An 18,941-nucleotide genomic window follows, 5' to 3' on the forward strand; every position below is an offset into this window, starting at 1 on the left:
AAAACTACATTTACCTTTTATGTACAGCTCATAATGTGACATGGGACAGTACAATGAATATATATACTACAAACAAAAAGTTAAGGATTTTTTTTTATTTTGGGGCTATTTTTTTCAGTTGGGATTCTTGCACAGCGCTTTTTACTTTTTGTGTGTGAATTGAATTGAAACACTTTTTTAATGACCAGACATAGTTTTATTTACAAATGGCAAAAATAACAAAAAAAAGACACACCCCCCCCCAAAAAAAAAAAAAAAGAAATATCCCTAATTTTTTGTTTGTAGTGTAAATATATGCCGTATATTAGTCCAGTTCTAGGATATTAAGTTTTCAGTACATCTTGGGGGTGGTTCTTGAAATATAATCATATTAAGGTTAAATTAGCAATGTATTAAAGACTGAAAAGTAAAAAATATTCCATTATCTGTTTATATTGTTGCATAAATTTTTTCAGGCAGCAAACAGGTGATGATCACAAATAAGAATTGTGTGAATATGACATCACATGCGCAACAATTGAAATGGTACAAATAAAAAAAAAAACCTACTGAGTTAAAGACTGTCGCTAATTGGTAACATTTGGAAAATGATGAAAAGATATTTAATAGTCAAATTATGTGTAATTATTATGATGTTTTAACCCATAAAGACTCAGTGCTACTTTAATGGCAGTTCCCAAATGAATTTTTCTCCCTGTTTAACCTTACTTAAATGATTTATCACCATTTATTACAATATTAACCCCTGCATTAATTGTACTTTTTCAATGAAGATCAGGTATTTTCCCATATTTAATTAACTGATCATGTAAATGTCCATGAAAGCTCAGAATAAAGTTGATTGTCATGTCAGAAACAGAGAAAAATTAAGAAAACGTGACTTTTTCAACAAAATAAATCATTCACTGAACATAAACCAAGTGTCTCCATCCACTGTCAATGATCCAACTCCATGGGTTTTACTGGTGAATCAATGTTGTAGAGGATGACAGTGTTTCCACAGTAACTACAGAGCCTCTGAACGTCCAAATGGGTCATATCTGATTACCATGAAAAGATGACAAACTGTATTTTACACCAATTATTTACATGGATTGATAGGATTAGTGAATCATTCGGTCATCAGTGGATGTTTGAGTCTTTGTGGGTTAAAGACAGAAATTAACAATAATAAAGGGTACACACTGTATTAGTCTGAATAAAGAAAATGTGTTCCATTTATCATTTACTTGTCTGTTCCCTTAGAAGGAAAAGAGATAATATGAAAAATATCTAAAATATGAAAAATAGTTAATGTTTTTATGCACCTAGAGTGAATGTAGTCATATATATAATGACTTTACTTTAAAATATGAAATAATGCTATATGTTTACATTGAATTATTTGTGTTTTTGTCATTGTTGAGCAGAAGTGCTGAAAACATCTGCTCTTTTCTAGCTAATGTTTGTATTTATTTATTTATTTATTTATTTATTTTTTTTAGCAAATTATGTTAAAAGTGTTTTAAAAACTGTTCCTACATACAGAATACAGAATTGCATTGTACTCCACAGACATATTTCTCTGAGTTTTATCAGATTAAATACTTTGACTGGATATCAACCATGGACAGAAGAACAGAGATTCTGTTTCTGATTTATGCATCCCAAAAAGCATCACATTGAAGCAAAACTAAGGAATGGACCAGGGTCAACAAACCTAAGTGCAGCTCTGAAAAACAAGAAATAATAAAAAACGGATGTAATAATTTGCAAATCACATAAACCTGTATTTTATTTATAGTTGGCTAAGGTGATGTCTACCACAGTGTATCATCCTCTTCTTTTTACAACAGTCTGTAAACATCTGGGAACTTAGGAGAACATCTGCTGGAGTTTGGAGAGGAGAATTTTGTCCCATTCTTGACAGAGGATTCTAGCTGGTCAATTGTCCTGTGTCTTCTTAGTCAGATTTTTTTGTGTCATGATGCACCAAATGTTTTGACTTCTACCACGAAGTCACTGGAATACATGCAAGATTTAGTGTTTTGATGCTAGGGGGTGGGTTAATGGGTTAATGGGGGACGAGGTATAATATGTTGCTCTAAAACTTGTAGTCGCGGAAAAAATTATTGTACCACCCCATGTTTTCTTCAATTTCTTGTTCATTTTAATGCCTGGTACAACTAAAGGTACATTTGTTTGGACAAATATGATAACAACAAAAATAGCTCATAAGAGGTTAATTTCAGAGCTGATATCGAACCATTTTCCATATTTTCTTGATAATAACCAAAATCACTTCAGTTCTTGCATCAAAAGCTGTGGCATTGTACTGACAAAAACAGTGCTTTTAGGCATTCCATGTTTTCTTTTCTGTCTTAGTCACATAATACACATAGGCATTAATACTTGATTGCATGACCATTGTTTTTGGTGACTTTTGATGGTCTCATAATTTTTTCCGCAACTGTATATGCCAATGTTTTTCAACTTTGAGGTTGGGACCCCATATGGGGTTGCCTGGAATTCTAATGGGGTCGCCTGAAATTTCTAGTAATTGAAAAAAATAAAAATAGAAACTTACTAATAAAAAATATATGGTGAGTTGACAGAGACAATCACAATACATAACAGACATGACAAACTGAAGCTGAAACTGAAGCACTGTGGTACTGTTTATCTTTCAAATGTTCACTGTGGTCGGTTTCAGATGCTGCAGCTCTTTCATTATTCATAGTTACCTCCGCCAAGGAGGTTATGTTTTTGCCAGGGTTTGTTTGTTTGTTTGTTTGTTTGTCTGTCTGTCTGTTTGTTTGTTTGTCTGTCCGTTAGTGTGCAACATAACTCAAAAAGTTATGGACAGATTTGGATGAAATTTTCAGGGTTTGTTGGAAATGGGATGAGGAAGAAATGATAACATTTTGGTGGTGATCGGGGGTGGGGGGGCCCATGGGGGGGGGCACTGATCGTTAGTGTGCAACATAACTCAAAAAGTTATGGACAGATTTGGATGAAATTTTCAGGGTTTGTTGGAAATGGGATAAGGAAGAAATGATTACATTTTGGTGGTGATCGGGGGTGGGGGGGGCCCACGGGGGGGGCCACTGATCAGCCTTGGCGGAGGTCTGCGCTCTCCGAGTGCTTCTAGTTTGAGTTATTGTTTGTTCAGTATTAATTGTCAGCCTTGTAAATACAAGCTGGACTGACTGTACATAACATACCATAACATAGTATAGCAAACTATTACATGATCAAAAACAAATTAATTTTAGCCAAAAAAAAAAAAAAAAAAGTCGCTGTTTTGAATGTCTGGGATTGCCAGAAATTTGTGATGTTAAAATGGGGTCACAAGCCAAAAAAGGTTGGGAACCACTGGTATATGCCCTTCCAGATGTGTAAGCTGCCCATTCTATAGACACTAATGCACCCCCATACCATCACAGACGCAGCATGTTGAACTGAGTCTTAATAGGCAGGCTGGATGGACTCTCTCCTCTTTAGTCCAGATGACGTCCATGGTTTCAAAAGGATGTTCAAATTTGGATTCATCTGACCACAGAACACTTTTCCACTCTGCCTCAGTCCATTTTAAATAAGCAGAGAAGACAACGGTGTTTCTGGATCATGTTCACATTTGGATTCGTCTTTTCATGATAGATCTTTAACCTGTATTTGTGGATGGCATGATGAAGTGTGCAGCAAACTGTGGTCACGGATGATGATTCCTGAGCCCATGCAGTGATTTCCATCCTCTGTTTTAATGCAGCGCCACCTAAAGGCTCAAAACTCACTGGCATCCAATACTGATATCTTGCCTTGTCCCTTGTGTATAGAGATTTCTCCAAATTCTCAGAATCCTTTGATTATATTATGCAATGTAGATAATGAAATAATCAGCATCTTCATAGTTTCACATTAATGAACATTATGTTGAAATTGTTCTGCAATTTATGGGCAGATTTGTGCAAACTGGTGAACCTGAGCCAATCTTTAGTTCAGAGAGACTCTACCTCTCTGAGATTCTCTTTTTACAGCCAGTGACGTTACTGACCCATTGCATATTAAAATCATTAGTTGCAAAATATTCAAGCTGTTTTTTATAGAACGACTTATTTTTCCTGTCCTCTGTTGTCCCATCCCAATATTTCTGAGACATGTTGTTGCCATCAAACTCAAAGTTACCTTTATTTTTCATAAAATGGTGCATTTTAATGGTACAAAAAGGTACAAAAACACAAACACTGACTTACACAGCTTTGTGCCATGAACCCCAGCATCATAGGCACAAAGACATACTTTGCTCAAGATGAACAATGCATTGGCCTTGGAACAACAGGTACCCTGGGCAAAAACAAACACTTACTGCCCAAAACTGATAATGATTAAGATTATGATCACGTTTACTTTTATCATAACAGACAGTTCTTTGGTTCCAGAATACCACGCATCCTGAACACAATCAAAGACTTACTCTGCTCAAGACTGACTGCTCAAGACTGACAAAGCTTTTAAAACATTGAAAGCCCAAGAACAAAGAATGCAGTGATGTTAAAATGTTCCTTGACTCGTATTTCATTGTTGAACACATTCAAGAAAAAAATGGTGTTCAAAGGGTCTGAGGTTGACTGCATTAAAAGAACAAATCTGCCAAATATTCAACATTTTTAATTTTTTAACCCTTTAAATGCAGTTTGGACTATGTAATGCCATTTTTTTAAATAATAAGAATAATACAAAAAAGAACACAGAATATGAGATCTTTTCCATATATGGTGGAGAAACATTTGCTAGTTTTGAGCTGAGTTCAAGCGGATTAAGAGGTTTATGCAGAAAAAAATAATAGATAGATAGATAGATAGATAGATAGATAGATAGATAGATAGATAGATAGATAGATAGATAGATAGATAGATAGATAGATAGATAGATAGATAGATAGATAGATAGATAGATAGATAGATAGATAGATAGATAATGCAATGAAATCACTGTGTTTGCTGTACCCCCTGGCATTTAAAGGGTTAAAATCCTGAAAGGTATTGAACTTTGGGTAGTTTTGAGCAGAGCTGAAGTGGTTTGAGAGATTTATTCAGAACAAGAAACAGAAAAAAAAATACTGCTATATCCTCCTGAGACCCAGCAGTGCATTTTTGTCCTCTGTGGGGGACAGGTTTCACAGCTTTACTTTAAAAATACAATTTTTTAACCCCACTGCTAAGGACATTCATTTAAAAACTGTTCTATCATGCTATTTCTAACAAAGAAATTATTTAATTTCATTAAAAATTCAAAACTTTTACTTTCCTGGGTCTCAGGAGGATGTGACGAAGCTTGAGAGTAGCAAAGTAGAGGGAGGGATGATACAAGGGTTAATGACAGCAAGCATGTTTTTATTTTTGAATAAATTAATGTTTGATGAATAGTAATGATTTATTGCAAATCTTACCATACCATAACAACTTTATTTATAAAGCACTTTAAGAACTTTACAGCTGGCCAAAGGGCCATACACAAATCATAAAACAAGGAAGTAAATAGGAAAAGGAAGTAAAGACAGTGACAACAAAGGGTGCAAAGTGGGCGAAGAACAACAAAATACAACCATCATGAAAACAAAGAAAAATTAAAATCTGATAAAAACAGTATAAGAAATATAAAAAACAAGTGTTCAGAGAACGCAAACCTCCGCCAAACACCCCGAACGGTGTGCATGTGTGGATCGACTATTTCTTTTTAAATTAAACAGTTTCAAGGTTGTTCCATACAGCAGAAAAAGTTGAAGCTTAATACCAGTCACACGTATGTCAAATTATATCAAATTCCAATCAATATTTGTTGAGTTATAATGAAAAATGTGTGGTAAATGGGATTTTCAGTGTCAAATTGAAATGTCCACAGAGTCCACATTCCACAGTGGATGTGGATAATTTTGTGCCATATTCTTGTAAGCTACGGGTGGATCAAATTGGAGTCGTTTTGAATTTATTTTAATGAATTTTCGAAAATTGCTCAATGATGAGAGATGGGAAAATTTGAGATTTTGTGACCTTGCTGTGACCTTGAACTTTGACCTACTTGGCCCAAAATTTAATGGGTTGGTCCCAGGGCCTAGGCCTATCTGGGGGTACAATTTGGTAAAGATAGTTGGAATAGTTTTCCCGTAAAGTTGCAAACAAACAAACACACCAAGCAAAGTGATCACAATACCTCCTGGCGGAGGTAAAGGAACATCTCACTCAATGAGAAAAGTGCGTTTCCATCTCTGACCACTAGATGGCGATAATGCACTTTGCTGCTTGTTTACCAACCGGTATTCGCAACGTTAGAAAGCAGAAGAGACTGGGTAAAATACGGTTAACCCGTGCCTTTAACTAGTATAAACCAACCAAACGGAGGTGGGTCATGTAATCGGGATGCCTTCCATCTGTCCTCAGGTCTGTGCATCCTTCCTCTGAACTTGTCAGACGCTCTGAGTCTCGCGCTATTTTCGCGGGGCTCTCCCAGTGGGTGTCACAGGTCTGATGCTGCAGCTGCTCCTTCCTGTATTCAGGCACCACCAGTCAGAGCCAAAGCCCTCTGCGCTCCACAGCCCCACACCCCGACTGAAGCACGGAGGAAATTGTTGCTCGGGCTCTGCTGTCCTGCGGAGGAAAGCCTTCCTAGTAGGTGTTCCGGCGCAGAGGCCGGTCGGAGCGTGGCGGCCCACTGTCCTGTGAAAGCCGAGAAAGCGGAGGGCTGCACATTAGGACGGACAGACGCAGGGCACGATTTTTTCAGCGGCTGGTGCTAGCTAGTAGAAGCTAGGCGGCTAATGGCTAGTAGCAGCAGGTAGATAACCCAGAAGAAGCACAGATATAGAAATGAGTTTTCTACAAATGCTTTAAACATAACGGGAAATAGCCTGACTTTAAAACAGAACGTCGGCATGGTACTATTTAGCCGAACATCTAACTGACATGCTTCTTAAAGTATACTTACTTTGCTAACGTTAGCTAGCCAAGTTACTAGCCATCTACAGCGTTTCCTGTTGCTTTTCAGAGTTTCGAACAAGGAAAAGGTTACATTTCCTGCTGCTTAGCTTCTTGCAGGTTAGTGCTTTATTTGAGAAGGTCATTAAGGAAAGTTTGTGAAATGGCTCCCAAAAGAAGACCCGTTCCCCTGACTATTACGCCCATAGGGGAGGGACAGGCCACCTCAAACACCATTGATGCTGCATCTGAGTGAGTACCATGACTATTAATTATAAGTGAATTAAATCTGTATTAAAAAGAGTGTCCCGTTTTTTTTTCTTGTGTATTTTAGCTTTCACTGCTGAATACCAACCCAGTTATCCCCACTGAAACTGCTGTTAAATGTCTGTGGATTGTCTGTCTGTCTATCCTCCTAATAGAGCCAACCTCGAGGCCTTACAAAAGAAACTGGGAGAGCTGGACTTGGATGAACAACAGAGGAAACGACTGGAAGCCTTTCTCACCCAGAAAGCTCAGGTTGGAGAGCTGAAGGATGAGGATTTTGACCCCATATGCGAGTTGGGTGCTGGAAACGGTGGAGTGGTTAACAAAGTTCGCCACAAACCTTCTGGTTTGGTCATGGCTCGGAAGGTGAAGATTAACATTTGCCACATTTTTTATTTCAGGTGAAGCGTGACAGTTGGGGGGAATGAATGCAAAATACATTCCTGAAGGCTTGGAAGTGCAGTGTCGATTTTATCAACACAAGTGATCCTTGGTTCTAGCTTGTTTGGCTGCAGGCATGTCAGGAGTAAGCCCCAGCAACTTATGTTAAGAAAAAGCACAAATATGGAAACCTCTAGTAGGCAACAAATATGTATTAAGAATTTTAAACAATAAGCAACATAAGGGGCCACTTGGACTCTTCAAAAACTCTGTTTCTGCTCCCAAATGCAGAACATGTTTATGCAAACAGTACATCAGCAAAAAAAGGACCCTTTGGGAATGTAGTGTCTAACAGGTCATATACAACATTTTACAAGGATTCATGTCACTGCATTGTCACATAAATTGATTTCCATCATCTGATAATATCTCAAATTTTTTACTCATAGTTTTTTTAGTATTGAATATTCTACATATGGTCACATATATTCTGTGTCATTTGTACAAATGGGGTGTGTTAAAACGGCTGAAACAATACAACAGTTACAGACTTCTTAACAAACTACTTCACATTGGTTTTAGGTTTTATTTAGTAAAGATCTTACCTGGACTTAAGGATTTATGTTTAGACTCTGAAACCTTGAGGCGTAAAAATTGCTATTACTACACCAGTCTTTTAACTTTGATGTATAAAGCGTACTTTAAGCTTGAAGCCCCCAACTTTCACACTTCAGTAGATCCCATTTCACAAATTTTGTTATATCTTATATCATATTTGTGTTTTTTACTTGTTTGTAAATGAACTGACTGAACTGAACATAACTGGAAGGATGGTGTTTCTGGTAGAACAACAGTTAATGGTTTCATCCTTTCCCTCCTAGTTGATCCACCTGGAAATCAAGCCTGCCATCAGGAACCAGATTATCAGAGAGCTGCAGGTGCTGCATGAATGCAACTCTCCTTACATCGTGGGCTTCTATGGGGCTTTTTACAGCGATGGTGAGATCAGCATCTGTATGGAACACATGGTGAGAGACGCAGACTATAAACAGGGCCTCCTGCAACTGAACAGAGAATTAATGTCATTAAATGGCAATCACTTTAAGTAATAAAACATTGTACTTTTATTTTACTGTTTGCAAAATATTTGTTCTCAAACATGCAGTGTTCGCTTATATTTAAAGTGTTATGGCAGATTTTCATATGTACTCATTTGTTACTGTAGGATGGTGGATCCTTGGACCAGGTGCTGAAGGAAGCCAGAAGAATCCCAGAAGAAATCTTGGGAAAAGTCAGCATAGCGGTATGTTGTTCATTCATTCTTAAATATCTACAGCTGTAAACTGGTGGTAATGTTGTAAAGGCTCTTAAAGTTGGTTGTTATTATACAGTACATATACATTTATTTGTACATATACAAAGTGGTGGGTGTGTCTTCTGTGGTGTTGCTTAACAAACAGTAATTTGTCCAGTCATGCATGAGTCACAAACAGGGCTACCAGTATTTTGCTTAACCTCCACTCTTACGCAAAGTCCAGCTACCCCAGTACAGTTAAAAAAAAAAAAAAAAAAAAAACAACAATTTGTGAAATTTAAATGGAAAAACACTAGAGCGAAAGCCTCTTTGTATATGTTGTGGCCACCTGTGTTTTCCATATTTTTGTGTTGATGAATGTTTTCCTCTTTGGTTTACAGGTATTAAGAGGATTGGCCTACTTGCGTGAAAAGCACCAGATCATGCACAGAGGTAAAGGTCTTGAATAAACGATATAATTTACAGAATCAATTTTACCCAATTTTTAAGCCACTGCAAAACCAGAGGACAGGTATTTGATAATGTTGGGCTGCAGTGCAGATCAGAAGATACAGTGTGTAAGAATTAAGGCATGAACTACAGACTGTCTGTAATCATGTTGTAGAGACTGACCAGTTCATCAGTGCTGATAGGATACTGTATAGATTTTTGATTTGCAGAACTTTGCTTCTAACACTAATATAATATCATATATACAGGGTGGGGAAGCAAAATTTACAATGAACATTTAGTTGTTTTTTCTCAGCAGGCACTACGCCAATTGTTTTGAAACCAAACATATATTGATGTCATAATCATACCTAACACTATTATCCATACCTTTTCAGAAACTTTTGCCCATATGAGTAATCAGGAAAGCAAACGTCAAAGAGTGTGTGATTTGCTGAATGCACTCGTCACACCAAAGGAGATTTCAAAAATAGTTGGAGTGTCCATAAAGACTGTTTATAATGTAAAGAAGAGAATGACTATGAGCAAAACTATTACGAGAAAGTCTGGAAGTGGAGGAAGCAACAAAAAACGTACTAAAGATTTTATTAAAGCTGTCAAATCCAAAATCCTAAAGGATCCAACCAAATCCATGAGAAAAATGGCGATTGAACTTGAGGTAGACAACAAGACCGTTAGAAATGCTGTAAAATATGATTTGAAGATTTAAACTCTCATGACTTTCAATAAACTAATTGGTCATACACTGTCTTTCAATCCCTGCCTCAAAATATTGTAAATTTTGCTTCCCCACCCTGTATATATATATATATATATATATATATATATATATATATTTTTTTTTTTTTTCTTTAACCTTAACTTTAAACAAGACATTATGAACATTACCTTTTTCTTATTAATGATGTCAGCCTGAGAAGAACCAGAAACCAACAGGAGTAAGGCTGTTAATAAAACAAGACTTAATTAGTTGCAACTGTTAAAGATGACCATAAGTAATCCTTCACAAGCTGTTAAAACATTTACTGGTGTCATTGAAAGTGACATAGGATCGTTCAGATTATTAACAGCTTGATCGCTTCCAGATTTATCGATTCAATACTTTGTGAGTTTGATCAAAGTAATTGGCTTTCTTTACTGATTCATTTAATGGTTTGAGTATTTATTGTTTCTACTTAAATGTTCAGTACAGCAGACACCTATTTTTTAATACAGTCAAAAACTTTGTCCAATTCATTTATTAAATCATTATTTATTTACCTGATTTATTAGGCCGACTTCTCAAACATAAATAAAATCGCCCTGCACATACTTTTGACTTCTTAATATGTTATAATGTGTACAACTAAAATACATGAAAGATGAAATGTGTCTCAAGTGATATTTAGTAAAATCCTCAGTAGTGAATATGATCATCTAAATTCATTAATTACTATCATGTGATGGTAATTTGTATGTACAGAGAAAATCAGGAACTTAATGTGTTAAAAGTTGATTTAATACACACTGGTAAGATAATTATATGTATTGTATTAATCTATTACTTTGATCTCTGTATTTGTTGAAGAGTGGCATGTGTAGTTAAAGGTAAAGCACACATTAACATTTCAGTAGTTGTTGTAGCTGCTACTAAATTATGCCTTGGACTGATTTGTTGTTTCTGGTACGAGTCATAAAACATATGCATTAGGGAACCTCTACCGTATTACAGGAATGTCCTCCTCATTTAGCAATAATACATTGTAGAGGTTTTGTTTTTATGGATGTTTGTTGTGGGTAACATAACAACTGCCATTCCTTCAGTATTAGTGGTGGCTAGATTTGGCTTTTGTTTATGTGGCAACAAGCTGAGAATCAGACGATGCAATTGTTCAAATGTGATCGTCACATTTTTGAAAATGCAGGATTATCATTTAATTTTCTACTAAAATGACCCTTCCTTCTTTAAAACGGGCTGAAATGTAATAACAAAAAGAATCTCGTGTGCTTTTAATCTCCAATTCTGAATTTTTTTCATTGGTGAAATTGTTTAAAATGCTCTACATTAACTAGACAGGCTCCAATTTTCCTCTGTACTTTTTCAGATTTAATTGTCTGCACGCTTTTTCCTCCATATCCAACGCGTCAACAACTTAAAATCTTCAGCACGCACACAACAATGCAGGCCATTATTTGGGAATATCACGAGTAGCTGATCATATAAATTTGTAACATCAAGCACCAGAGGCGTAGTAAAAAGTATGATGCTTGGTAATCTTTGCATTCGGAGAAAATTGCAGATCACACCATAGCAAAGTTAGAAGTCAGAAGCAGAGATCAGAACCATGGATGTGCGTTGTGAAGTGGTCAGGCCTGCGTGGTGCCGTACAGTGAAGTTTCAGAGTGCCACAGGGTCGGTGGTATGCTAGAACAGAGTTGTCTGTGAGCTCAGGCGGTAATTACAGCCTCTCCGATGTGATTATACAGCAGCCGCGCCCTGCTGACCCCTCCCTCTGTGTCTCCCTCCATCTTTCTCCCACTCTTTCATGCCACTTCTGTCTCCGTCACTCCGTGTATGTCCTTGGATGGTGAGAGGGGGGGTCACACACCACAGAAGGCAGATTGCAGGGCTCTGTTGTACTCCATTATTTTTGCAGGATGTTTTTCAGTGATGAGATGGATGTGTGGAGTTCTGGACTTGTTTATAACAGGGACTCGACAAGAGTTGTTGCTATTTTCTGCCTTAAGAAGCACCAGAGACCAGTGATGTAAGAAGTACTTGCAGCCTTTACTTGCATAAAAGTACTGATACTACTTTGTAATAATAATCCACTACAACTAAAAGATCTACATTCTAAGTATTATCAGTAAAAAGAAAAAATAGTAGTTGTACAGTAAAGTGGTCCCTGTCTGTGTTACATTAGTACACATAATGTTTTAGAAATTCTATTACTGCTGCATCTGTTGTATTTTATTGTTGGGCATGTTTATGATTGAACTACAACTGCTACTACTGTATATTGTTTAATTTAATCCATATCAATGCAGCAAATTTTATAAGCTCATCATAGAGTTGTTGTCCTGGGAGAGCTGCATATCTCAAAAAAAAAAAATCAACTTTTAATGAGCTCAGAAAAACAAGCCTGTTTTCAGTTTTATAACAATGTATTTTTTTTATTAGTTAAGGAGGCTTTTAATGAGTATATTTGGAACAAGAAGGAACATCATTTTGGAAACTCATTAATGAATAACACTTCGTCCTTCAGTTTATTGCAGACATTCATAATCAACACATTTGGACGGGAATGGGATGACAAATTATAATCCGAAAGGTAACCATTAAGTAATGCAGCCAGACAAATGTAGTGAAGTAAAAGTACAATATTTGTTTCTGAAGTGTAGCGGAGTAAAAGTACTTCAACTGTCTACTTGACAGCATTTTTCTTGCCACACAGAGTCTGTTTTGGTCAAAGATATAGCTAGGCCAGGAGTCATTTTCACAGACACATTAAACTTGTAGTTAGGAATCATTGCCTAACAGTGGTTTTGGAGAATTGTTAGCAAAGAAAGGGCAGGAAGGCTCAGTGAGGAGTCAGGATTTACCTTGTTGCTAGGTATGACTCACTGTTTTTAAAGTTGATATTGGTTGATTAATGCAAAAATAGAAAGAACAAGAGGAAGGTGCTCCTGATAATGGACAGTCAAACCATCAGGCATAATCAGAATTTATTACCACAACCTACACTGTTTCACATAATGATCATCTTTAAACCTGGGTCTACCTGCCAGAGACAATATAGATTTGAAATATTTATTTATTTATTTTCACCCTTACAGTTTGGTTTTTGAGCTTTAGTTTAGTTTTAATCATTGCATTACATGCCATTTTTATTTTGAGGCATTGGTTTTATAGTTTTAGTTTTAGGGAGTTTTTTTGGCAGCTGTGAGAATCTTTGATTTATAGGAGCTAAAAAAGGGTAGGATGAAAAATGACACCAAATATAATGACGAATGGTCTTATATTGTGGAAAACCATTTTATTTTTGTGCACTGTGAACCATTAATAAAGGGGGGGAATTAAAACGAAGGTGATTTTACCTGTAACTCTGTTTTATTTAGGTTGTTTTTAGAAAGGAATCACATACTTCATTGTAACTTTTGAAAAATGTCTTTTTTGTTTTTTTTTTTTGCAGCCAGTCTTAGGTTTGGTCTTACTTTTCATGAACTGTAGTAACTCAGCCCCTATGTGTCTTCTCTTGTTGTTAAAAAACCTTAAGCCATGTAAAAGTCCTCTGTGCTCCTGACCTGACCTGACCTTTTTGACCTTTAAGGCATATTTATGACACTCCGTGAATCTTTACAAGGAGCTACTCTCAACATTACAGGGAAATATAGACCACTCCCATCATTCTAAGAATTTTCCCAGAATTTCGTCACCTGGAGCAACTCCATGCAGTAGGAATCTGTCAGGAGTATGGCCCTTGGACTGCAGTGCAGAGTAATTTTGTACTTATACTCAAGTACACATACTCTAGTACTCTCGCGGGTTATTAAAAGCATAGGAAATAGTCAGTACCAAGTGTTAAGTCTTGGTGACAGATGAGACACAGCATGAAGGAGATTCTTGGTGAAAACTTAAGTACGTATTTGTGTCTCTGTGCGACATAGATGTCAAGCCCTCCAACATCCTGGTCAACTCTCGCGGTGAGATCAAGCTGTGTGACTTCGGTGTAAGCGGCCAGCTCATAGATTCCATGGCCAACTCCTTTGTTGGAACCCGCTCCTACATGTCGGTGAGTCAGCTCTTCACTCCTGCGCCCCCACCCCTTTTCCTCTGGCCCTATCCCCACTTTCCTTCTTCTCTTTTCTCACATTGCTCTTGTTCACTGGCCCCGCCCTCTCCCTTCCCTTCCTTTCCTCTGGCCCTCCCTCACTCCCCTGCCAAGAACTGAGGGCTGTGCCCAGGAAAGGGCTCTTTGGCAAAGAGGTAGGTAACTGTGCTCGCTCTTTCTCATCCTTCTTTCCCCCTTCACTCTTAGACACCTGGTGGGTGCTGTGCTGAAAGCCACTCGTCTGTCCTACCCTATTCTCTTTCCTACCCCCGCCTCCCCCAATCAAGCACCAGTGGTGTAGCAACACTTGCTCTTTCATCATAAATCCCGGCACACACCTGTCCTTGCCCTCCCTTCCAGAACTAAAACAGTCCTAAGCTACTTGTCACTTCCTGCCAAACCCTCCCACCCCTCGTGCCCCGTCACACCCAGCCTTTCCTTGCCATAACACCCCACTCCTCCACTTCCTCTTACCAGCCCTCTCTCCTGCCTGGCATCTTGGCTCTGCCTGCTCCATCTGACGTAGATGGTGTGTTTCTCAACAGCCGGAGAGACTGCAGGGCACTCACTACTCGGTTCAGTCTGACGTGTGGAGCATGGGTCTGTCTCTGGTGGAGCTGGCGATTGGCCGCTACCCTATCCCCCCACCAGACGCCAAAGAGCTAGAAGCCATCTTCGGACGCGCTGTGATGGACGGGGCAGAGGGTGAGCCTCACACCAACATGCAGAGGCCCAGACCACCAGGCAGGCCTGTGAGCGGTAAGCAAACACACAAAGCAATTTCTTGATTATTCTAATTTATTCAGATTAATTGTAGTTATTTATCTCATACACCTCTTCTTTAGGACACGGGATGGACAGTAGACCTGCCATGGCCATTTTTGAGCTGTTGGACTACATAGTGAATGAGGTTTGAGAAAATGCAGACTTCACAACAATTCCTTTATAAAACCAGGCTCATTATCACTGTCCACACATTCACACACTATATGTCTTAGTTCTAATTATTCTTTCTTATGTTATTATCTGATTCCTCCTCAGCCGCCTCCGAAACTGCCACACGGCGTCTTTACCAATGATTTCCAAGACTTTGTGACAAAATGGTGAGCAATGTCAACAAAGATTTTAGAGTGAACTGTTAGAGGCATTTTACAACAAAAAGTATCATGATTACATCACGTAGAGGGGTGTGAATCACTACACACTCAAGTTCCTGTACTTGTCATGACACATTAGCAATATTGGCCTTGTAACGTGAACATGAGATAGTGTATAGAAAACCCATAATACTCAGTCCACAAAGTAATACATCTTCCTCTAAAGGTTTCCTTATAATTATTTCTTTTTTCGTTTTATTTATGTCTGTAGTTTGATCAAAAACCCAGCTGAGAGAGCAGATCTGAAGATGTTGATGGTAGGTTTTCGTTTCTTTAGCAGTTTGATTACAGTGTTTGTTATCCTTAATGGTGATAGTACAAATAGTTGCTATTTTTTCTTTTCTCCCTCTTAGAGCCACACATTCATCAAACGATCGGAGGTGGAGGAAGTGGACTTTGCCGGCTGGTTGTGCAAAACCATGGGCCTGAACCAGCCCAGCACTCCTACCCGCGGCACTGAGTGAACCGGCTCCCACTGCCCTAAAACACCACGGGGTCTTGCTTGCATACACACACATATACTGTTCATATATGTACACAAGCCACCACACACATTGGCACTTTTTGCATCATGCTCCTGGTTAAAATGGTTTTGGCTTCCCCCTCATTTATTTTTGACGTCACCAGCAGGACCCGTTGATCCATTGTACTGTAAGACCACAGCGTCACCATGCCAGTGTCAGGAGTAGCCACAGCTCACTTTTCCACACCGCTACAGAGGATGTAAAGCACTTAAGAGCTGCCAGTGTGTCAGCTGAATTTGCATTGATTGAGAAACTTCTTTTGTATTGTTGAATATTCTGTATTGATCTTTTCTATGGCGACCATTGATGGCTTGTGTTATTTTAATAAATCAACTGCTGTGGTGAAATGTTTGACTGAAAATGACAGCGGGAAATTTAAACGCATTATTGGCTTGCAAATTCTAAACCTGAATCGGTTTTGACAGGAAAAAAAAAGTATCTATTCAGATTTTCAAAGCCCTTTTCAAACTTATTCCTGCTAAAATGGTCTCAGCAGAAACATCTGGGATTTCAAGACAAACACGCTTTAACATTTTCACTTAATATGCGATCAGTTGTAAAGGTCATTTTGTGGACAGTTCACATACCAAAGAGGGTACTCATGACTACTAAAGTTTTTCGATGCCTAATTCAGTTTTGGTATTCACATTCATGGACAGTATATCGGCATACTCCAAATGTTGACATCTAGTATTTTCAGTCGGTGAAAAGCGCTGATGGTTGATGCTGTTTCCTCAACGTTACATCCTGTACTGTGTGTGTCTCACATTGGAGGAAGCATGTACCACCGAGGTCTGATATACATTAGAATGTGTTTACCAATAAAGAGAAAACGATCAGATGTATTCATGGGATGATATAGCATGGTTTATTATCTTTCTAATACTGTATGTGTATTTTATTTACCAAGATCATGATGGGGATGATTAGCTGGTGTTTTTATCAAAAGCCTGACTCTCTGCAAATGTCAATATGAAATCTCAATCACATTGACTAATTCAATGTTTTTTTTTCCTTGTTACTCGTCTGTACTTCCCCCTGAGGTGTATTTGGGTATGTTTTCACTGTACTGCTACCTGTGGCACTCCAGGCTTTCTCTTGGGGCTTAACAAACCTAGAGTTCTGCTTTTGGAAAAGATTTGGGTTGAAATACTGTTGAAAGTCTTTTTCTTATTTAACCAATATAAGTGTATTAAAAAGGACAAACCAACTTCATGAAACACTTCAGACACACTGAAGCAAATGTCTGAAGTTGTGCAAAAGGTTTCACTGAACATTTTAACCCAGGTCAGTGTTGGTCACATGGTGGTGGTGGTGGTGTTACTTGCTAGCCTGCCTTCTTGCTAGAGCTCTTGTATTCTCTCTGCTTATGGCTGCCCTTTCTTATTCCCCAAAATGTGCATTCGTTCTTAGCAAAATGAATGCATTGTCACTTGTATGTGTACAAAGCTATATACAAAATTACAGGAGTACTATTTTGCAGTCTTAATATACAAATTTTTGATTTATGTAAATGACAAGGGAGAAGAGTCATTTTATTATAATATAAAAAAATGTGTTGGATATGGTTATAATGTATAAAAAGATTAAAATAAAACTTATTTGTGAATGTACTTTTAACTTGGTGTTCATTTTAGACAGAAAGTAAAGTCAGTCCGTAATAGATTTTTGTCAGTATCAAAAATTTTGTTGAAATATCAAGTTACTACAAACATTGTAATGAATACTTTGACCTTTGACCTCCATTTCTTTCTCTTGCTGTTTTATAAATGGTTAAATATTTAGGGTGGACAACATCCCCCCCCCCCATAACTACCCTACAAATGATAAGCCATAGACGCTGTAATATAATAAAATGTTATTTTTACTAAGTGGGTTGTCAATAATCATAAAGTCTCCAGAGCATCAAACTGGTGGGAACCCTATGAACTGTGTCAGTTGGCTAGTGGAGTTAACTGAGTACAGTGATGGTCTACAGTGTGACAAATGTGACATGGAAAAGCTGAATACGAATTCGCTGTTCAATACTAAGTGGTCTTACTAAAATACATACTATTTTCAGTCTAATATCCAGCATGATGACAAACTACGTGTCTCGAAATCCAACAGGTAAGCTAACGGCTAACGCGGGGTAAGTCAGTGCTAGTAAAGTTATCCATAATAAGCAAAACATAAATATAATAAATTACCATACACTTAATGAAGTGGTTGGAGATATTTGAGATAACCCCTCTGCTGAGTTAGATGAACTTTTCCATATCTACATGTTTGGTGTCAGGTGCAGGATGGACTGAAAGGCGACATTGTTAAAAACAACCTGAGACTACAGAGCGTCTGCACTGGTGGGGGTTATTTTAAAAAGAAGACTGCTGTAAATATAGTGCATTTATTAAAAATGATATGTCATAGTGGTTTCAGTTTACTTAGACTAGGATTCATCCACCTGCATCCTCTTCACTTAGCATCTAAAATTATAGCGACTGACGACAGGACCGGGACAAATACTACGATTTATTTGAGTTCGTTAAGTTTGAAGGCTGTAACCCGTTCTTCAGTCAGGGCTGAACAGCGCCCTCTAGACACACCGTGTGTTAGTGCTTCTCCCCTCCAGCAGCTCCTTGATTCCCCTGCATGGTGATCCATGCAGGCACAGTGAAGCCCTGCTGCACTGTGGGACACGACTCCTGTGAGACCAGAAGCAAAAGGCAGCTGTTTATAGGCAGGAACACTGTGAAAGGTATACCCTCTACATGTGTGTGTAAAATAGAAATCTGTAAAGTGCACTTCGAGGTATGTTGGGATGATTTATGGCAGAAGAATAATCAAATGCATCTTGTGCTCCATCCCACTCCGTGGCACAATGGCTGGCTTGCATTCATTGAGGGGGTGTGTGGGTGGGTGGTTGGAAGTGGCGCAACATCAAGTGCAGGAGCTGTAAATTTACACATGGGAACTTGCCATTCCTGACAGTAGATAAGGCACTTTTCAACCTAGTAACGTCTTCTGTGATGCCTCACCCATTGGTGCTTGGCAGGTATTATGATCAGAGACAGGGCCGCGCCAGAGAGTAACAGGGGGGTTGCTGG

The 18,941-nt window shown here is 38.1% G+C and overlaps 1 protein-coding gene across 1 annotated transcript; it reads left to right on the forward strand.

The window, feature by feature from the left end:
- The first annotated feature begins 6,319 nt into the window (after nucleotides 1–6,319).
- Nucleotides 6,320–17,468, forward strand: map2k2a (mitogen-activated protein kinase kinase 2a). The gene is made up of 11 exons (XM_030131941.1): nucleotides 6,320–7,202; nucleotides 7,373–7,583; nucleotides 8,480–8,626; nucleotides 8,824–8,901; nucleotides 9,294–9,345; nucleotides 14,011–14,135; nucleotides 14,720–14,933; nucleotides 15,020–15,084; nucleotides 15,216–15,277; nucleotides 15,543–15,588; nucleotides 15,685–17,468. The coding sequence occupies exons 1-11, from the start codon at nucleotides 7,114–7,116 to the stop codon at nucleotides 15,793–15,795; spliced, it is 1,200 nt and encodes a 399-aa protein (XP_029987801.1). The 5' UTR covers nucleotides 6,320–7,113; the 3' UTR covers nucleotides 15,796–17,468.
- Nucleotides 17,469–18,941: the final 1,473 nt, after the last annotated feature.

This window comes from Sphaeramia orbicularis, chromosome 4, assembly GCF_902148855.1.
Source record: "Sphaeramia orbicularis chromosome 4, fSphaOr1.1, whole genome shotgun sequence".
NCBI classification, from domain to species: domain Eukaryota; kingdom Metazoa; phylum Chordata; class Actinopteri; order Kurtiformes; family Apogonidae; genus Sphaeramia; species Sphaeramia orbicularis.

Coding starts and splice junctions, on each gene's coding strand:
- map2k2a (XM_030131941.1), top strand. CDS start 7,114: ATGGCTCCCAAAAGAAGACCCGTTCCCCTGACTATTACGCCCATAGGG. Junction 8,627..8,823: donor GCATCTGTATGGAACACATG/GTGAGAGACGCA, acceptor TTGTTACTGTAG/GATGGTGGATCCTTGGACCA. Junction 15,278..15,542: donor CAAGACTTTGTGACAAAATG/GTGAGCAATGTC, acceptor TTATGTCTGTAG/TTTGATCAAAAACCCAGCTG.